General features: G+C 38.2%; 1 protein-coding gene across 1 annotated transcript in view; it reads left to right on the forward strand.

The window, feature by feature from the left end:
* Positions 1-15,882, forward strand: part of CTNNA2 (catenin alpha 2) — a 418,638-nt gene that overhangs the window by 368,677 nt on the left and 34,079 nt on the right. The window contains 3 exon segments of the mRNA XM_030948202.1: positions 4,470-4,621; positions 12,239-12,352; positions 15,526-15,707. Of these exon segments, the coding sequence (XP_030804062.1) occupies positions 4,470-4,621; positions 12,239-12,352; positions 15,526-15,707 (448 nt within the window).

The following is a 15,882-nucleotide window of genomic DNA, read 5'->3' on the forward strand; positions in this document are numbered from 1 at the left end:
CCTGATTCACAGCCAAAAGTGTGCCAGGATTTGGTGCACAAATGGGGTTGATTTGTGCCTAAACCTGGTTGTCTAAAGCAGACAGCAGGTAGAGGAAAATCAGAATTTTATCCAGCTGAACCTGAGTCTTTAAAGTAGGATAGGTGAGATTAATTTTCTCATGGAAGCATCTACTGTTCTCTGCCTGGAATAAGGAAAGATTTAAAACTTTCAGTTGTATGATGTGAGACAAAACCAGACAAATTTCCTCACTCCCAGTGATGCTGCAAAGAATTAGAAACCGTGCACCTGAAGGGTCCTTGACCTTTATTGGGTTTTTTGTGTCTTAATTATCCCTTTCCACATTTCTGAACATTCACATCTACTTAAGATTCTGAGGAATTCAAGTTCCTAAATAATAAGGCCATAAAAGTACCATAAATCAGTAAGGCATTCATTTAATCTTGCATATTAATGAAACTTTTTGTTCTAATGCTACGAACAAGAACGCCCAAACATTTTTTAATTTCTATCCCAATAATTTTATTATGTAACCTAGCATTTCTCTGTCTATCAGGGATCTTATTGTTCCCATATCACTAAACAAAAATTGCAGTGATGTTTCTAAGTACAAAAATTGCAGTACAAACCAATTGCCATAGGAGGAAAAGTCAGCAGGAAATATATTTTTAGGAAACAGGTAATTACTTGATAACTTCAATATGTAGGAGATATGGGTGGGTGGGAGAAAAACAAGAACTTTAGAGAAAATATTTTCTTTGTGGAACAGAGGGGTTCACAAAAAAAATACAGGTTTGATCAAGGCATGAATTCACACATGGTGATATGCTGGGTTTCAATTATACATCAGCCAAAAGAAAAAAAGTATAATTCAAAAGGATTGATCAGTTGATAAAATGGAAGCAATTTCAACTTTTCTGATTCCAGTTTTTTCTCCAGCAGCCGTTCAACCTAGATTTTGTTGGCATTGGTCTTGCTTTCAGTGCCATTGGAAACTCATCTACAGAAAGGCTTTCAAATCTTTATTTTGTTGGAATGACAAAGTCAGTGAATTAGAAGTGTTGTTATTAACTTGGGACCTGATTCTGTCAACATTTATGCAGGTGCCTAATTAATTCATGTAGTTAGGCCGAGAGATTTTAATGGACCACATTTTTCAGTCTAAGCGTATGTGTGACTGTTTTCAAGGCCACAGCTCAAACTAAGAAACCAATGTTTAATTTTTCCCCAAAAGTATTGATTTGCTTCTGAATCTAAAATTTATAGCCAATTTCTCTGTGCATAATAAATGAATCATTCTCTGTCTGATACATTTGCAAGTTTTAACTCCAGATTCAAATGCGCGCCTTTGCCTGAATTTTACTTGTGGGTCTTTCACCTTTGGCACAAGAATATACTTCTTTGTGTGGTAAATATAGAGAAGAAAGACTGGAGTTTTTTTTTTTTCATGGAGCTTAATTACCTTAACTGGCAATTAAACATTTCTCCACTCAATTTTCTATTTTCAAAAACTTCCTGTGTTAAATGACAACAGATGCTTAGAGAAGCAATAAGTAATAGCCCCCTATTAAAGGTGTTTTTTCCTTGCTTGCCCAATCAAAAGTGAGCACTGCTGTAAAAATACCATTGGCAAGCAAGCAATTCATGAAGCATTTTAATATCTATTCCCATTTTGAAACAGCAGATAATGTTTATGTGTCATATTTTAAATTAGGGACTAAATGATAGCCAGGTCTGCAAAAGCAGAACAGATCACAGAAGCTTCCACACCCAGCAGAGGTAATCAGTCTGGTCAGGCATTAATACCTGTGTTCAGAAATATGAATAAAGTGTAACTTCCCACCTTCCAACCATTTAATTTAAATTTCACTTGTTTTGTTCTAAGAATGTCACATGTGGCCATGACAAACCCAGCTGTGTCATATTTGCTTCCCGCCATCACTGCCCTGTCAAGGGAGATATTCTAAAAGCTTGGTGCAGCTTATTGCCACAAATCTGTTGCCTGTCCAGCATCTGTTGATTATTTACAGATAATTAAACGTTAATTGCTCCATGTCAAGTTTAATTTTATTTCTAGGTACTGAAACTATGTTGAATATAGTTTAAATATTCCTTCTTTTCTTCTCTATCTTTACATGAACCTTTATATAAGGATTATATGCCTTTATCTAAAATAGGAAAGGGTTTGTTGGTTTTTTTTTAAACAAATGCCTGGAATTTTCACCATTAATGTTTTTCTTGAGTTCTCTGAAAATGGTTCAGAAATTGCTTTGATTTTTTTGTCTTAAAAGCTACAGGGTAAATTTTACTTTACTGTGTTAACTTAAACACATACATAAAAGATAAATTTCCTTATGCTTATGTAGATGTTCTTCAAACTGCCCATTCCTAATTCAGGCCTGTTGCACCTACGATTAATTATATCAAATATCTGACCACCTCTGCTAGTTAAGAAATTATAAACTGAAATATAACATTAGATTCAATTTAACCCTAAGTATTAGGGTTTTTTATCTCCTTTTTTTTTTGTTGGTCATGATTGCATCTCTAGTATTACTTGTTTTATCCCAGCAACCCAAAATAATTTCTGGTTTATTCTTTAGGTTTACTTGTTTAGATTGTATTTTTAATGATTGCTTTTTGATATTCAGGCTTGAGACTTCCTTATGCAATCATATTAGTCTCCTACTACATTTTCAAGTGTTCTATTAATTAAGGTAATTTGATATATGCATTTATTCAATACGCCTTCCAAAACTTTCATCTCTCTTAAACTCCTTTTCTAATTAAAATGTTTCCCCTCTGCCTGGCAATGTTTTGTTAATGTTTACTTTCTTTAAAATCTATTGTTGCTGTCACTTTTTTCTGTTTCTCCAGTGTATCCCAGGAATCAACATGATCTGCATGGAAAATACAAATCTGTTCTTTCATCTGTCTATATGAACAGATATATATATTCATATATATTTAGTGATGTATAAACTATATTTGAATCCCTATATCCCTTTAAAGGTTTCCTCATTTGCATCCAATGCGTAATATTTAAATGCCAGACACAGAAAGTTTGAGCTCATGGTTGCTGCCACTTCTTCAAAATGTAAACTATTCTTAAATCATGTGTTTTTATGGTTTTACTTTAAGTCAGATTCTGTAAAATAAATTTAAGAACACTTAGTCAAGAAGAAAATACCATTTCCTATCACAGTAGCAGTTCCTGAGAAAGAATGTCACTGCTCTTGATGAAAAAAAACCCTGGAAATTCCCTTTTGTATTCATCAGCTGGGTTCAGGTTACCAATAAGTGTATTAAAAATAGAGTTTTGGGAAAAGATGGGCAAAAAAAGAATTATTTTAACAACAAAAAAAAGGCAATAACTTGTTGTGGGAATCATCATTTCCTGTTCTTCTAATTATATTGCCAAAATAGTAAAGTCAGTGGTACATGATCTGGATACCTAAATGCTAGAATAAAAGTGATGTGAATATGATGAAAAGATGAGTATCTATAAATCTTGAACTTGACCCTAGTTCCTTACATTCTTAAGAATTAATCCAACTGCATCTTTTATCCAGGTTTCTAATGAAACATTGATTAGGTTTATCCTCTATGAGCACAGTCCTCCAATATTATTGTTAAAATTATGAAGAGGAGTAAAAAAGGAATGTACTTGTGTTGTATAATCAGTGGGGCCTGATGTTCATGTTTTTAGGGTTTGAGTTGTTAGAGGACTGATTTGGGGAAGAGTTGTTTTCCTGCAAACACAACGTGCAGTAAGTGATTGTGCCTTCAAAGGAATCCTCTATGAAATTTGAAGAAAAGTCTCTTGCTACTTCTGAAACCATTTACAAAAGTAAATAACAGCTTTAGATTGTATAATAAATAAGTTCATATCACAGTTTATAATATTTTTAGCCAATATCTATGGCTATGTCTTGTGTTATATACGTGGTGGTAGCAAAGAAACAGAAGATTCATTTAGGTGTCTTCACAAAAGTATATCCTCGATTTTGCATTTTGTCCCTTATAAAATTATTATTATTTAGTATGAGCTAGAGTGTAAATTATGTAAATTAGCAGGCATAATGGCTACAGTTTGTTTTGATCACTTGATACAAATATTTGCTGTGCTCGTTACAGGTTGTAAAGCTCTTAAATGAACTTTACTGCCTGCTCAGGTACCTTGCAGCCTTTTAAAAGTTAGTAAATCACAGTTTTGGAAGGAAGTTTTCTATTCTTTGTTGCACAATTGGAGGAGAGAACATAGGGATGGTTATTTCCACGCTGTCAGATAAAGTGCCAGAGCTGTCCACGTGCAGGGTGGGTACAAACCCATCCATGAGCTCCCTGTGGAATTTCCAGCACAGCGTGTGCCGTGCCTCCTGGAAACTATCCACGCCCCAGAGCAGCAGAAAAGCGTTCAGGAGAGAGAACAAATCTAACCCTGCTGCCTTTCCTTGTGTCTAACCCAGTGATGCCACGTTTTGCTGAGCAAGTGGAGGTGGCCATTGAAGCCCTGAGTGCCAACGTGCCCCAGCCCTTCGAGGAGAACGAGTTCATCGACGCCTCCCGCCTGGTCTACGACGGAGTCCGGGACATCAGGAAAGCTGTCCTGATGATCAGGGTATGTCGAGCACCTGGGCAGGGAAAAGTTGGGGTTTACAGGGAGATCTCATGGATAAGAGGAATGCAAAAGCTCCTTGTGTTGTAATAAGCCAGAAAAGATTGATGTTGGAACATGCACCAGATTGGCATTGAAAAGACTGACATTGAAACATGCATGAAACAGAAGTCTATCCAACAACAAAAGACTTAGTAAATAAAGAGATAAGGTTATTTAGTGGATGAATCACAATTAGTATGTTAATCACCTAGAAGATTTGATCACAACTGCCAATAGATGCAAACTCCATTACTGTTTCCATAGTAATAGGATTAATTTGCCAAGCTCTTCAAAGTTTGTGTGGAATTTTTGTTTATTTGGAGTTTTTTCCCAGTGTATGTGTGCTGCCTGGGATGTGAGGTAGGTCTGGTCAAAATCTAAATGAATAAATTATCTTGCTGCTCCAGTGAGCAGCTGCAGGGATGGTTTTGAATGTTTACCAAGGTAAAAAACGTGTCATTTCAGTGTTGACTAACCAGTTGATTCAATTTGTTGAGACATCTTTTAATAAAATACACAAACAAATAAAAGACACCACAGAACAACATCATTATTGTGATAGTAGGTGTATGTGGCTTTTCACTTTAGTCAGCAGACAAAGATTTAAAAAACAAACAGCAAACCAAACCTGGTTTGGACATCTCTTCAGCAGCTGTAACTGTTATTTGAAACTCAAATTACCTTGAATCTGCCCTAATGAAAGCCATGTACAAGTAAAGTTATGGAGAAAATTGCAGAGGAAAGCTGTTGAGGCAAATAACAGGGCTGAAACATCAACTGATTCCTTTGAGCAAACAGGTAGTGTGCGCTTGTGGCTGTGAGTGTGTTATGGCCCTGATGTAAGACTTCAGGCAGTTGGAACACTCCAAAATAGCTCCATTTTAGTCATCTGCCACTATGTATTAACATTTACAGAAAAAGCTTTTGACAGGCTTAATTTTATAACTGCCAAACAACAATTCCATTCTCATACCCAGTGCTTATCCCAGGTGGCCTGAATTATAGTCCTGGCTTGTGGTGGGGGCAAAGCCATCCTGTTCTCTGGGTGTGCAGTGTTAGGGGATTGGCAGGGAAGGGAAGAGGAGGGAAATCTTTACTTGGATTATTTCCCTGTGAGGGTGGTAGGGGCCTGGGACAGTTTGCCCAGAGAAGCTGTGGCTGTCCCTGGATCCCTGGAAGTGTCCAAGGCCAGGTTGGACAGGACTGGGAGCATCCTGGAAGGTGTCCCTGCCCATGGCAGGGGGTGGGACTGGATGGGCTTTAAGGTCCCTTCCAACCCAAACCATTCCAGCATTCAATGGTTCTGGGAAATGAAAGGTCTGCATAGTAAAGGATCTCTGTTTTCCCTTTGATTTTCCAGTTTCTTAGTCAGTAACAACACTTTCTAAACTTTTCTTATGACAAGAACAACTGCTTAGCGCACTTCAATCTTTTCCAGTCATTTCGAACTGTGATTGTGGCACAGACTCAATCATCAGCTGGGATCTCCTACAAAGCCAGGTTTTCTCATCCCCTGCACAGAGCTCCATCTTCCAGCAACCTCCTACACATCAGAGTTATCCCCAAGAGTTTGCCATGAGATGTCCATCCTGGAGAGATGTTTTTAAGTTTAAAATTTGAATTTTGAAGGCCTGATCACTTCCTTTGTCACTGCCTGACAGTTCTGTGTACCTGGAGAGCTGATGAGCATTCAGGCTTCTCAGTCTCCTTAGGAAAATCCCAAGTTACTTTTGCCATTATATCACTACAACTTTCCACCCGTTGTATGACATGAGTTAATGAATTCTGTTTGCCCAGATTAGGAAGATTTATTTTTGCCTTCAGACAATTAACTTATTTATGGAGCTCAATGTAATACTCCTTACCCAGGCAGAGAACTAAAGCACATAAATGGACTCATTATCCATGTGAGTTAACTGGAAAAATCCACATATATAAGCTTACACAGACCAGAGTTTGCTGAATCAGAACCTTATTTGCTGTAGAAAACAAAATTAGTTTCACTTTGAGATACTCTTTAACATTTCCATTTGAACATCCCACACTGAAATGGGATGTATAATTAAAGGGTGAGGCTATAAAAGCCTTTAGAATATTTTCATTTAATAATCTGTCAAATATTATGCACCCTTTAATTCAGGTGTAAAACTTTTTCAGAATTGTAAAAAAAGGAAAAAAATCCAATCTTGCAAACTTTTTAGAGCATCTGACACAATTATTTTCAGGCAGTGATTGTTTGTGTGCAAGCTGTGGAAGATTGAATTTATCTGAGATGAGTCCCCTCATTCCAGAGAGTAAATAAAGCCAATTTTGAAATTAATTTTGGTTGGTACTATTACTTTTAGTAAGCTGAAAGAAAGGGTGGATAGTCTCTGTTCTTCTCCTTTTCCCTCAAAAGGGGAGAATTTATTGTCCCTCTGGAGGAGAGACTCATTTTTTCATTGAGTACTATTATTATTATCTGTACAGAAGAAAAAGATCTCTTTCACAAGTTAAGAAGTAGTATAAATGAATTTAAGAGTATAATTATAGAACCTAGAAATAAAATAGAAAATAATAACTTCATTCCAACACCTTTCCTATTACTGTGTAAGGATGAAATTGCATTTTGTGTTTTCATAGCTGCTTATGAAGTTCCCTCGGTTACTGGCCAGAAACCCTCTCTACAGTCAGGAGGACTCACAATGGCAACTTTTCTCATTCTTATGAATCTCCAAGGCCAATTTACTGTTATTTACTGGTTTTAAACATGGCCTTTGCCATTAGCAACCTCTTTTTTAGAGGTATCTACATGCACTGAGTGTTACATTTGTTTGGATCAGGAGTGCACTGTTGGAGCCAATGTTCAGGCGTTCCCTCTTGCCATGTTTTAGTTCATGTTACAGAGTAGACTTTAAACATCTGTAAACTTGATTCTTTGGGGTGATGCCTGGAAATGCTCTCTGGGAACATCTTAGGACATGAGGGAATGGCTGGAACTGCGTCAGGGGAGGTTTAGGTTGGATATCAGGAAAAAGTTCTTCACCCAGAGGGTGGTTGGGCACTGCAACATGGTCCCCAGGGAAGTGGTCACAGCAGCAGGTGTTGAGTTCTGGTTATTAAAATCATTAGAGAGATGCCTCTGCCTGTGTTAAGGTGCAAACGAGACCATATGCTGAAGTTGATAATATGGATTTTATTTAACAGTAGTGTGAGGTAGAGAGAGAGAGGAAGAAAAAGAGGAGCAGGGTGGGAGAGAAAAGGAGTGACAGATTCAGCAGAAAACATCAGGTGGCTTAACTCACTGCCCAGCTCCCCTCAGGAAGCACATTTGAACAGGGCTTTGGTGCTCACAGCTTCTTTATACAGTTTTGCCATAGTGGCCAAGTCCTTTTTTAACAGTGTTTAAGCCATTAACCATTTCAGTCTCTCACACCAAGGCTGGCAGAATTCAGGAAGCATTTGGATAATGCTCTCAGGAACAAGTTGTGACTCTTGAGGATGTCCTGTGCAGGAGCTGGACTTTAATGGTCCTTGTGAGCTCCTTCCAATTCAGGATATTTCATTCTATTATTAACTCCATTTCTATTCTATTCTGACATTAAGGGATTTTTCTTCTCCTTGGGAGAAGACCTCAGTGAAAATGGCTGTGGGATCCTCAGCCCCAGCTGTTTGGGTGTATTAATGCTCCTCTCCTCTGCCAGACGTGTCAGGTTTAGCCACCATCACCTCTGGGGCAGCCACTGGGGTAAAACCCAAAGTGCTGCAACATTTTGTGTCCTCTGTAAAACCAGATTTAGTGCAGAATCCCATCATGTTTTGAAACATCCTATCTCCAAAGGGTGTTGTGGGGTCCGGTGTTTCCATTGAGTGCCTGCTGCTCCTCAGATTGGATTTGAAGTGTTAGATTTTACTGTAAATCACCAAACAACGGAAGACCTGCAGTGAGAGAGGGTCTGTGATTGAGGCTCTCAGGTGCTGCTTGCAGCTGAGTCACTCAGGCTGCAGTGGCACCAAATCAAATGTACAGAATAGCATGGAGTTGGATTTAAAAGCACCTTGTAAAGTCTGGGGGGGTTTATTCCTTGTCTTCTAGAATTAGAGGGTATTTTCATTGTAAAAAACAGGGGAGTATCTTTTCATCTCTTCAGTCTTTGCTCTCATTACAGGGTTAGCTTGACTTGGTGTTCACAGTGCTGAAATTCTTGTAATTGCATCTTACAGTTTTTAAGTGCATAGCAAAGTGGGGTTTCTATCTTCATCAAGTACATTTGAGTTGGTGAAATATGAAACAAATAGCATTTATAAATCTGCATATATATGCCATTTTATTCCTTATACTTGTATAATTCACATTTTCATACTGCAGTCACAAAAGATTAAAAAAATGACATAGATGGGAGATACTTTGTTCACAGCAAGATCTTCAATCAAACAGCCAGAGAGATATTAAAAAATATATATATATTCCAATGCCTGGAAGTTGAAAGTCACCACATTCATATAAGAAATAAAACATGCATCTCAAAAGAGGAAAGCATATATTTATTGTGTGATTTATCTGGGATTGTGAAAGATTCTTCTTCACTGGAAAACTTCCTCTGAGTTAGATGAATGTTGTGTGTAGTAGAGATACTGTATACGAAAAAAAATCCTGGGAACTCTTGTGGCTTGTGCTACAAAACAGATTAAAAATTATGAAAATGGTCCATTTTACTACTGAAATCAACCAGTGCATAAAATCCATTAGTTTTGAATATTACTCAAGCTTCCTCTGCCACTGGTGGCTGTCAGCATTGTTTGGAAGCTGTCTCCAACCTGAATTCTGTGACTCCTATGTTTGTGTAACCATAAATCCAGGTGTCTGAAAGACAGAATCAGTCTTTCTATCTTCCAGCGCAGAGAAATGGTCTCAGACTCTGTTGTCTTGGAAACAAGGTTTTAAATATCAAGGTCCTGTTTGTTGTGCACAAAAATTAGAGTCATTCTGGTGTATTTAGAAGGCCTTGCTAAGAGTAGTCCTTTAAGTCAAATTCAATATAATTTATATAATTTTTTTGGTACCTTTGTGTCTAAACAAAAGGAAGGCTCTGTTTTTATGGGCTGCATCTCCAGGGGATCAGCTGAGAAAAAGCAAAGGTGCAATGGTGAAAAGCATGAAAGTGTTTGAAATGGCAGCAAACAGATAAAAGTTAAGCCCACTTTTTCACCCTAATGCAAAATGCAGGTGTTTGGGGAAGAAAATGAGAGTGTAAAATTCACCACACTTGAAAACATGAAAAAGGTGAATCTGAAAGATCACTTTGAATTAGATCTCACTTGTACAGAGGGGAAATAGGAAGATGTCTTGTGCTTGTAGTATATTGCTAACAGTTGCATTACTTGCCCTTTTGGTTTGCACTACATTTTCTCCAAGTTCAACATTTATACCCATTAAATTTCAGTCTTTTAAAGGCCACAGATTTCAAGATCATGAATGTCAGTAACAGCAATGCATTTTTTCTGGGTATTTCTTCAAGAATAAGTCCTCGCATAGAATTTTCAGAATATTTTTTCTTTTTAAGAGGCAGCCTCATGTCCTTACTGGTTACCATGCTGAGATGTAATATTTTGAATATTACATCTTTGCTTCAAGTTTGACTATGAAAGCCTTGGAAAGGACTGCACATTATGTTTTATAATGTTATTTATTAAAATGGAGACAGAAGAAACTAAGAGGAGTATATTTGGGGTGTGAAAGGGTACTGGTTTCACAATGACCAGTGAAACTGGCTCGTTGAGTGGCCTTGGAGGATGGGGAAGAGCCAGCTGGTTTTTTGAAGCTCTCCACCCTGTTCTTGTTCTAAACAGCAAAGCCTAGGCAGATGAAAAGCTGAGCCTTGTGATAGAAAACATTCTTTGCTCAGGGAGTTGTAGGATCCTCTTTGTACCTTGCTTGTTTATGACAGATTTTAAGGTCTCATCCTGCCCACGGGCAGCTGAGCAGAGAAAACAAAGAGATTAAAGGTGGTTGAAAATAAGACCATTGGATGGGTACCGATCCTATTTTACCTGTGGCAGTAGAGAGAAGGTAAATTCATTTTTGATCTGAACTTCCTCTCCTGCCTGTCCTGTTAGACACACTCTCTGTACATGCCTCTCTTCAGAGGTGCAGTTTCATTACCACACTGTCACACTGGGTTATTTCTTCCTCCAGCTCAGCACCAAAGCCCATATTTAATTCATGCTCTCAGAGTCACACCAAGAGGGCTGTGTTTTACTCTCCCCATCCTGTGCACTTCACTGTGCAGCTACAAACAGGGATGTGCACTTGGTGTTGGGAGCCAGGCTGGAACAGAAATATCACCAGAAGATTCCTCTGTGTTACATTTGAGGGTTTGGAGCCGTTCCTGGTGACTGAGCAGCCCCCAGGCAGAGCTGTAATGACAACTGGCAGTGATTAGCACCTCTGCTGGGAAACTTGACGTTGCCTCCAAGCACCAAATGCCAGCCTGGATGATTTCTTCTGTAGTGCTTTGGCCTTCCAGGCTGTCACTGGGGGTGATGGGTGTCCAGGAAAGAGAGGATTTCTCTGCAGTTACTGTGGTTTTCTCTTTCTTTCCTTTTTCTTCATACCTTTGTCATGCTTGGTACCCACAGAACTTACTCGGGCTGTTGTACCAGATGCTATTCAATCATAAAATGGAATATAATCTTCTTTCTAAAGATTTCACTTTTTTGCACCATCTATATTAAATATCATACTAAATACTGATTTTAAGAAGACTCTCTCTCTCTGTATATAAATAAGGACTTTTCTCAGAACTTTTTGCTAGAAGGTGAAAAACCCCAAATGAACAGATGCATCTTTTTTGTTTTCTCCCTCCTTCCAACATTTTCAACAGTCTGAAGCGTGAAAATATGTAACTTGATTTAATCAATCTTCCAAGAAACCTTCCCATCATTTGTAGCATCAGCAGTGGAGACATCATTGTCTCAGCAGGGGGATGAGTCAAATTCCAAAGGTCTGTGTATGAAAAGGACCATGTGAACTAACAAGATTACACAGATTATAAATTTCATGGTTTGTTTCAAAACCACTTGACATCATTTACAATTTCTTTCAATGGGAAATCTCTTATTTGCTTTGATAATTTTTTTCTTCCAGGATGTTAGTTGCTTTTTCCCAGTTATTTACTTTCTCTTTAGAAGATTACATGTAGTTTCCAGTAACATAATAGTGATAGCGTCCATTTATATATGGAATAACATTATTTTAAAATACTGCATTCCAGTTGTTAGTGTTTCCAAAGGATATTTGTTCCTGGAACTGTATTCATCATGTTAACACAGTTAAGAGAAATTGCAGCAAGAAAAGTTGTGGCAAGGTAATGACAAATGCCATTTGTAAAGAAAACTAGGGTTGAAACAATTTAATTTTTAAGACAATTCAATTTCAGTTCCTGACTGCTGGGGCAGACAAATTCATTTCAGAGAAGAACAGAACAGCATTTCCTGGGCTGGTAGTCAATGAAATGAGAGCTCACTGTGCAGAGAGCTTGCTCTGTGTCCTTTTTAAGCTGGTCATCTCCTCTCTGTGGCTTTTGTGTGTCTCTGCAGACCCCTGAGGAGCTCGAGGACGACTCAGACTTCGAGCAGGAGGATTACGACGTGCGCAGCCGAACGAGTGTCCAGACTGAGGATGACCAGCTCATTGCTGGTCAGAGTGCAAGGGTGAGTACAAACCCCACGTGTGTGTCCAGTAGTGACCAATAAAATCTCTGCCTCAGAAAGCAAAGGTGATTTCCAGTCCTCAAGGTTGTTTAAGAAAGGATGGGACCAAGCTGACGGAGCTGTTGAAGGTTTTTTTTAATGTTAAACCTATTTAGGTAGCATTTATTGAATGGTCTTGAGGCTTTTGTGGTGCCTAGTATCAGCTGCTTGCTCCAGCTAGTGCTGTAAAGAGGAGGCTTTGCAGGTTTGGAATGTGCTGAAACTGTGGGAGTAGTCAGCAAATTAAAAAAAATAAAAATCCCATCAGTGCACCATGTGCTGTATCCAGAGAAATCTTACATTAGTCATGTTTCCCAGTGTGCAAACCTGTCAAGAAGATCTGTTTAAGCTACTGAGTAGTCCCTGTAATTTAATTGTAATTGAAGACATTTGCTACTGAGTCAATGTAATTTTACCAGGGTAATTACATCATGATAAACTCCAGTCACTGTGATTTGCGACCTCAGCTTGTGCATGGGGATTGCAAATTAAGCTGATGAGTGCTTCAGGGGTCACAGGTGCTGGGGAAGTGAAGTCTGTTAACACTCAGGAATATTCCTGTTAACACTCAGGATTATGCCACCCTCTGATGAATGTTTACCTTTTACTGAATAGTCTTCTCAGCTCAGATTATTAAAAAAAATAATCAGAATATAATTTTATGCATCATGAAAATATATTTGACTTGAAAGAATGTGTTTTTTTCAAGAAAAGCCTTTTAACATTTTCCAGGAGAGAACCAGCAGGAAACTGGAAATTATCTGAATGATTTTCATGGCTGTTTCACACAAGTCTGATTTGTTCTGATGTGCTAGAAGTGAAGCTATGGGCTAAATAAGAAGCATCCTCCCCACACACTCAAACACCAGCAAAATTTGGTAACTGGAGTGGGGATTTCTTACCTTGGAGTCTGGAAGAGGATTTGTAGGGCTGAGAACCTAAAGAGCAGCAGGCAAAGATGCTGAGAAAGCTCAGAGGACCAGGACAGAGTTTTCAGCTGCTGTAGGCTGGGGCTTGACACAAAGGTTTTACACCCTGCAAAGAAACAGTAGAGTAACAAAAATCTGAAAGAAGCTTCCTCAGAGGTGTGAGAGAAATGCAAGGCATGGATCCAGTGAAATGGGCAGAGATTTCTTTTTGTCTTAAAACTATTTCCCTGAATATTGGATATAGATGGTAAATTAACCATATCATGTATCAGAAAAATGGGAGTTTTATCATGACATCCCTAAGGCAAAAAATACTTGGATTCCTTACTATGAGACTGGTGACAGAACTGTTGGGATGTAGTTGAATATCTTTTGAGATTTTGATATTTTAAAGGGCATAAACTCCTCTTTGAGATATTCAAAGTATTGACTTCTAAAGCAAATCTCAGGTATAACAGAAATGAGATACAGTACAGACTATTTTGTCAGATTTCACAGCCTTTCTCATCTTTGTGGTTACATTTAGGACTGGGTAGCATGTAATCCTTTCTTGATCTGAAACCCAAGTAAAGACTGCAGCAATTTTTCTTACTAAGAATCGAGTTCACCTGGAGATTTAGGATTTTTAAATTCTACGGCATTTATTGTGGTTATTATTACTGCTGTGCTTAAATCCTTCTGCTTTGATCAGGTACACACTGTATAAACATAATATATCATAAAGACAGTTCCTGAATAACACAGATTGCAATGTGGCACAGGAAACAACAAATCATAAAAACCTAAAAGGGAAACAATGCTAATCAGAAGCTGCCCAGTCCCCAGTCTGGAGTGCTGAGCAGAAGAGAATCTTGTCTGAACCTTTCCTGTGGAAAAGATGCAAAATACTTTTATTCATGCCATGTAATGGATTTGTTTAATATGCTTACTCCATAAGGCTGGCAGTGTTTTAGCAGAAAGACTTGTGTTGGTCTTCAGTAGAAATAAAAGTGGAATTCACAGGCTGCATTTGCTGTAGGATATGGCTGCTTTGAAAGCACATCAGCAGCTGGAACAGAATTATTAAAGCACTGTTTACCAGTTTAAAGTGTGTTCAGGTGAAGCAGACACTTGAAGAACCCACAGGCAAGTCAAACAGATAAACTTCCCAAATTTCACTACTCCTACCATATTCCCTTAATTTCAGTTAATTCCTCGGTTCTGTTGTTTTATGTGCATTTTATATATTTATTTATTAGCTTGACTTACTTACACTGCATTTTTCTGTGCAAAGTCTATTATGCTCACATTTGAAACTGCTGAGTTACATTGATAAGGCCTGATTAAAACTCATCTTGAATTTTAATTTGATTAACTTGCAAATTTCTCATTTTCTGATCTACTGTTTATAACCCTTTTTAATTTCAGTTTGGGAAAAGGTCAATTACGAATTTTTAAAAGCCAAGAGCATTTTAAGAATATGTAGGAAAAGACTTCAGCTGATTGAAAGTGACATAAACAAGAAAAAAATGTAATGACACTTAAATATGTGTCACACCCCATTAAATGCATAATGTGGTCTTGAGAACCCCTAGAGCCAAATAATAGTTTAACTTGGAAATCATTATTCAAAGTGTCCATTTGATCTTCAAAAGTAATTATTCTAATTTTTAGGGTGTTTTTGGAGGGGAGCAGGAACTTTGTGCTTTGTTCATGCTCAGGCAGATCAGTACCAACCTGTCCAGTGCCTTTTTGCATCTCTTCCAAGAGAAAATTGGAACACTAAATATCATTAAAGATACACTTGTTACAATTCACTTCAAATATATTGTCTTGTGTGTCATAGTTTATTTTAGTGTTGTGTTAATCTGAAATCCTCTGTTTCTGACAGAGGATGAGACTAGGGGAGACACAGCAATTCACTCTGCCTTTTCCCATAAATGTCACTTGTTTTATTCTCCCTCAAAATTGAGATTTAACTCTCCTTTTTCAACTGGTGAATAATCACGACATCATAAATAGAAATTTTATCATCTTGAAAGTGCAAGAAGAGGCATAAACATGCTGTGAATGTGCTTTTACCTGTCCTGACAGAAATCAAATGCCTACAGGATTTTGCTTGGTATCTTCAACTCCCATAAAAAGTAACTCGTGCTGTTGGGACCACTGGAAAGATCCATTTTGTATCTTCCTTTTTTTCACGCCCAACTCGTGTTCTTTCTCCAGGCTATCATGGCCCAGCTGCCCCAGGAGGAGAAGGCAAAGATTGCTGAGCAGGTGGAGATATTCCACCAAGAGAAGAGCAAGCTGGATGCAGAGGTGGCCAAGTGGGATGACAGTGGCAATGACATCATTGTGCTGGCCAAGCAGATGTGCATGATCATGATGGAAATGACAGATTTCACCAGGTAAGGACAAAATAACCCCAGCTGAGCAGCTCAGATGGGCCACATCTTCCATTTTCTGCTTGATTTGTACCCTTTTGAGATGATTTGCCATGGTTTTGGGGATGCAAAGCCAAGGAGAGCTCATCATAGACACTGCCCTGGGTGTTTGTCCAAGTGGGATTAATGACATGAAGAT

This window comes from Camarhynchus parvulus, chromosome 4 (assembly GCF_901933205.1).
Source record: "Camarhynchus parvulus chromosome 4, STF_HiC, whole genome shotgun sequence".
Classification (NCBI taxonomy): domain Eukaryota; kingdom Metazoa; phylum Chordata; class Aves; order Passeriformes; family Thraupidae; genus Camarhynchus; species Camarhynchus parvulus.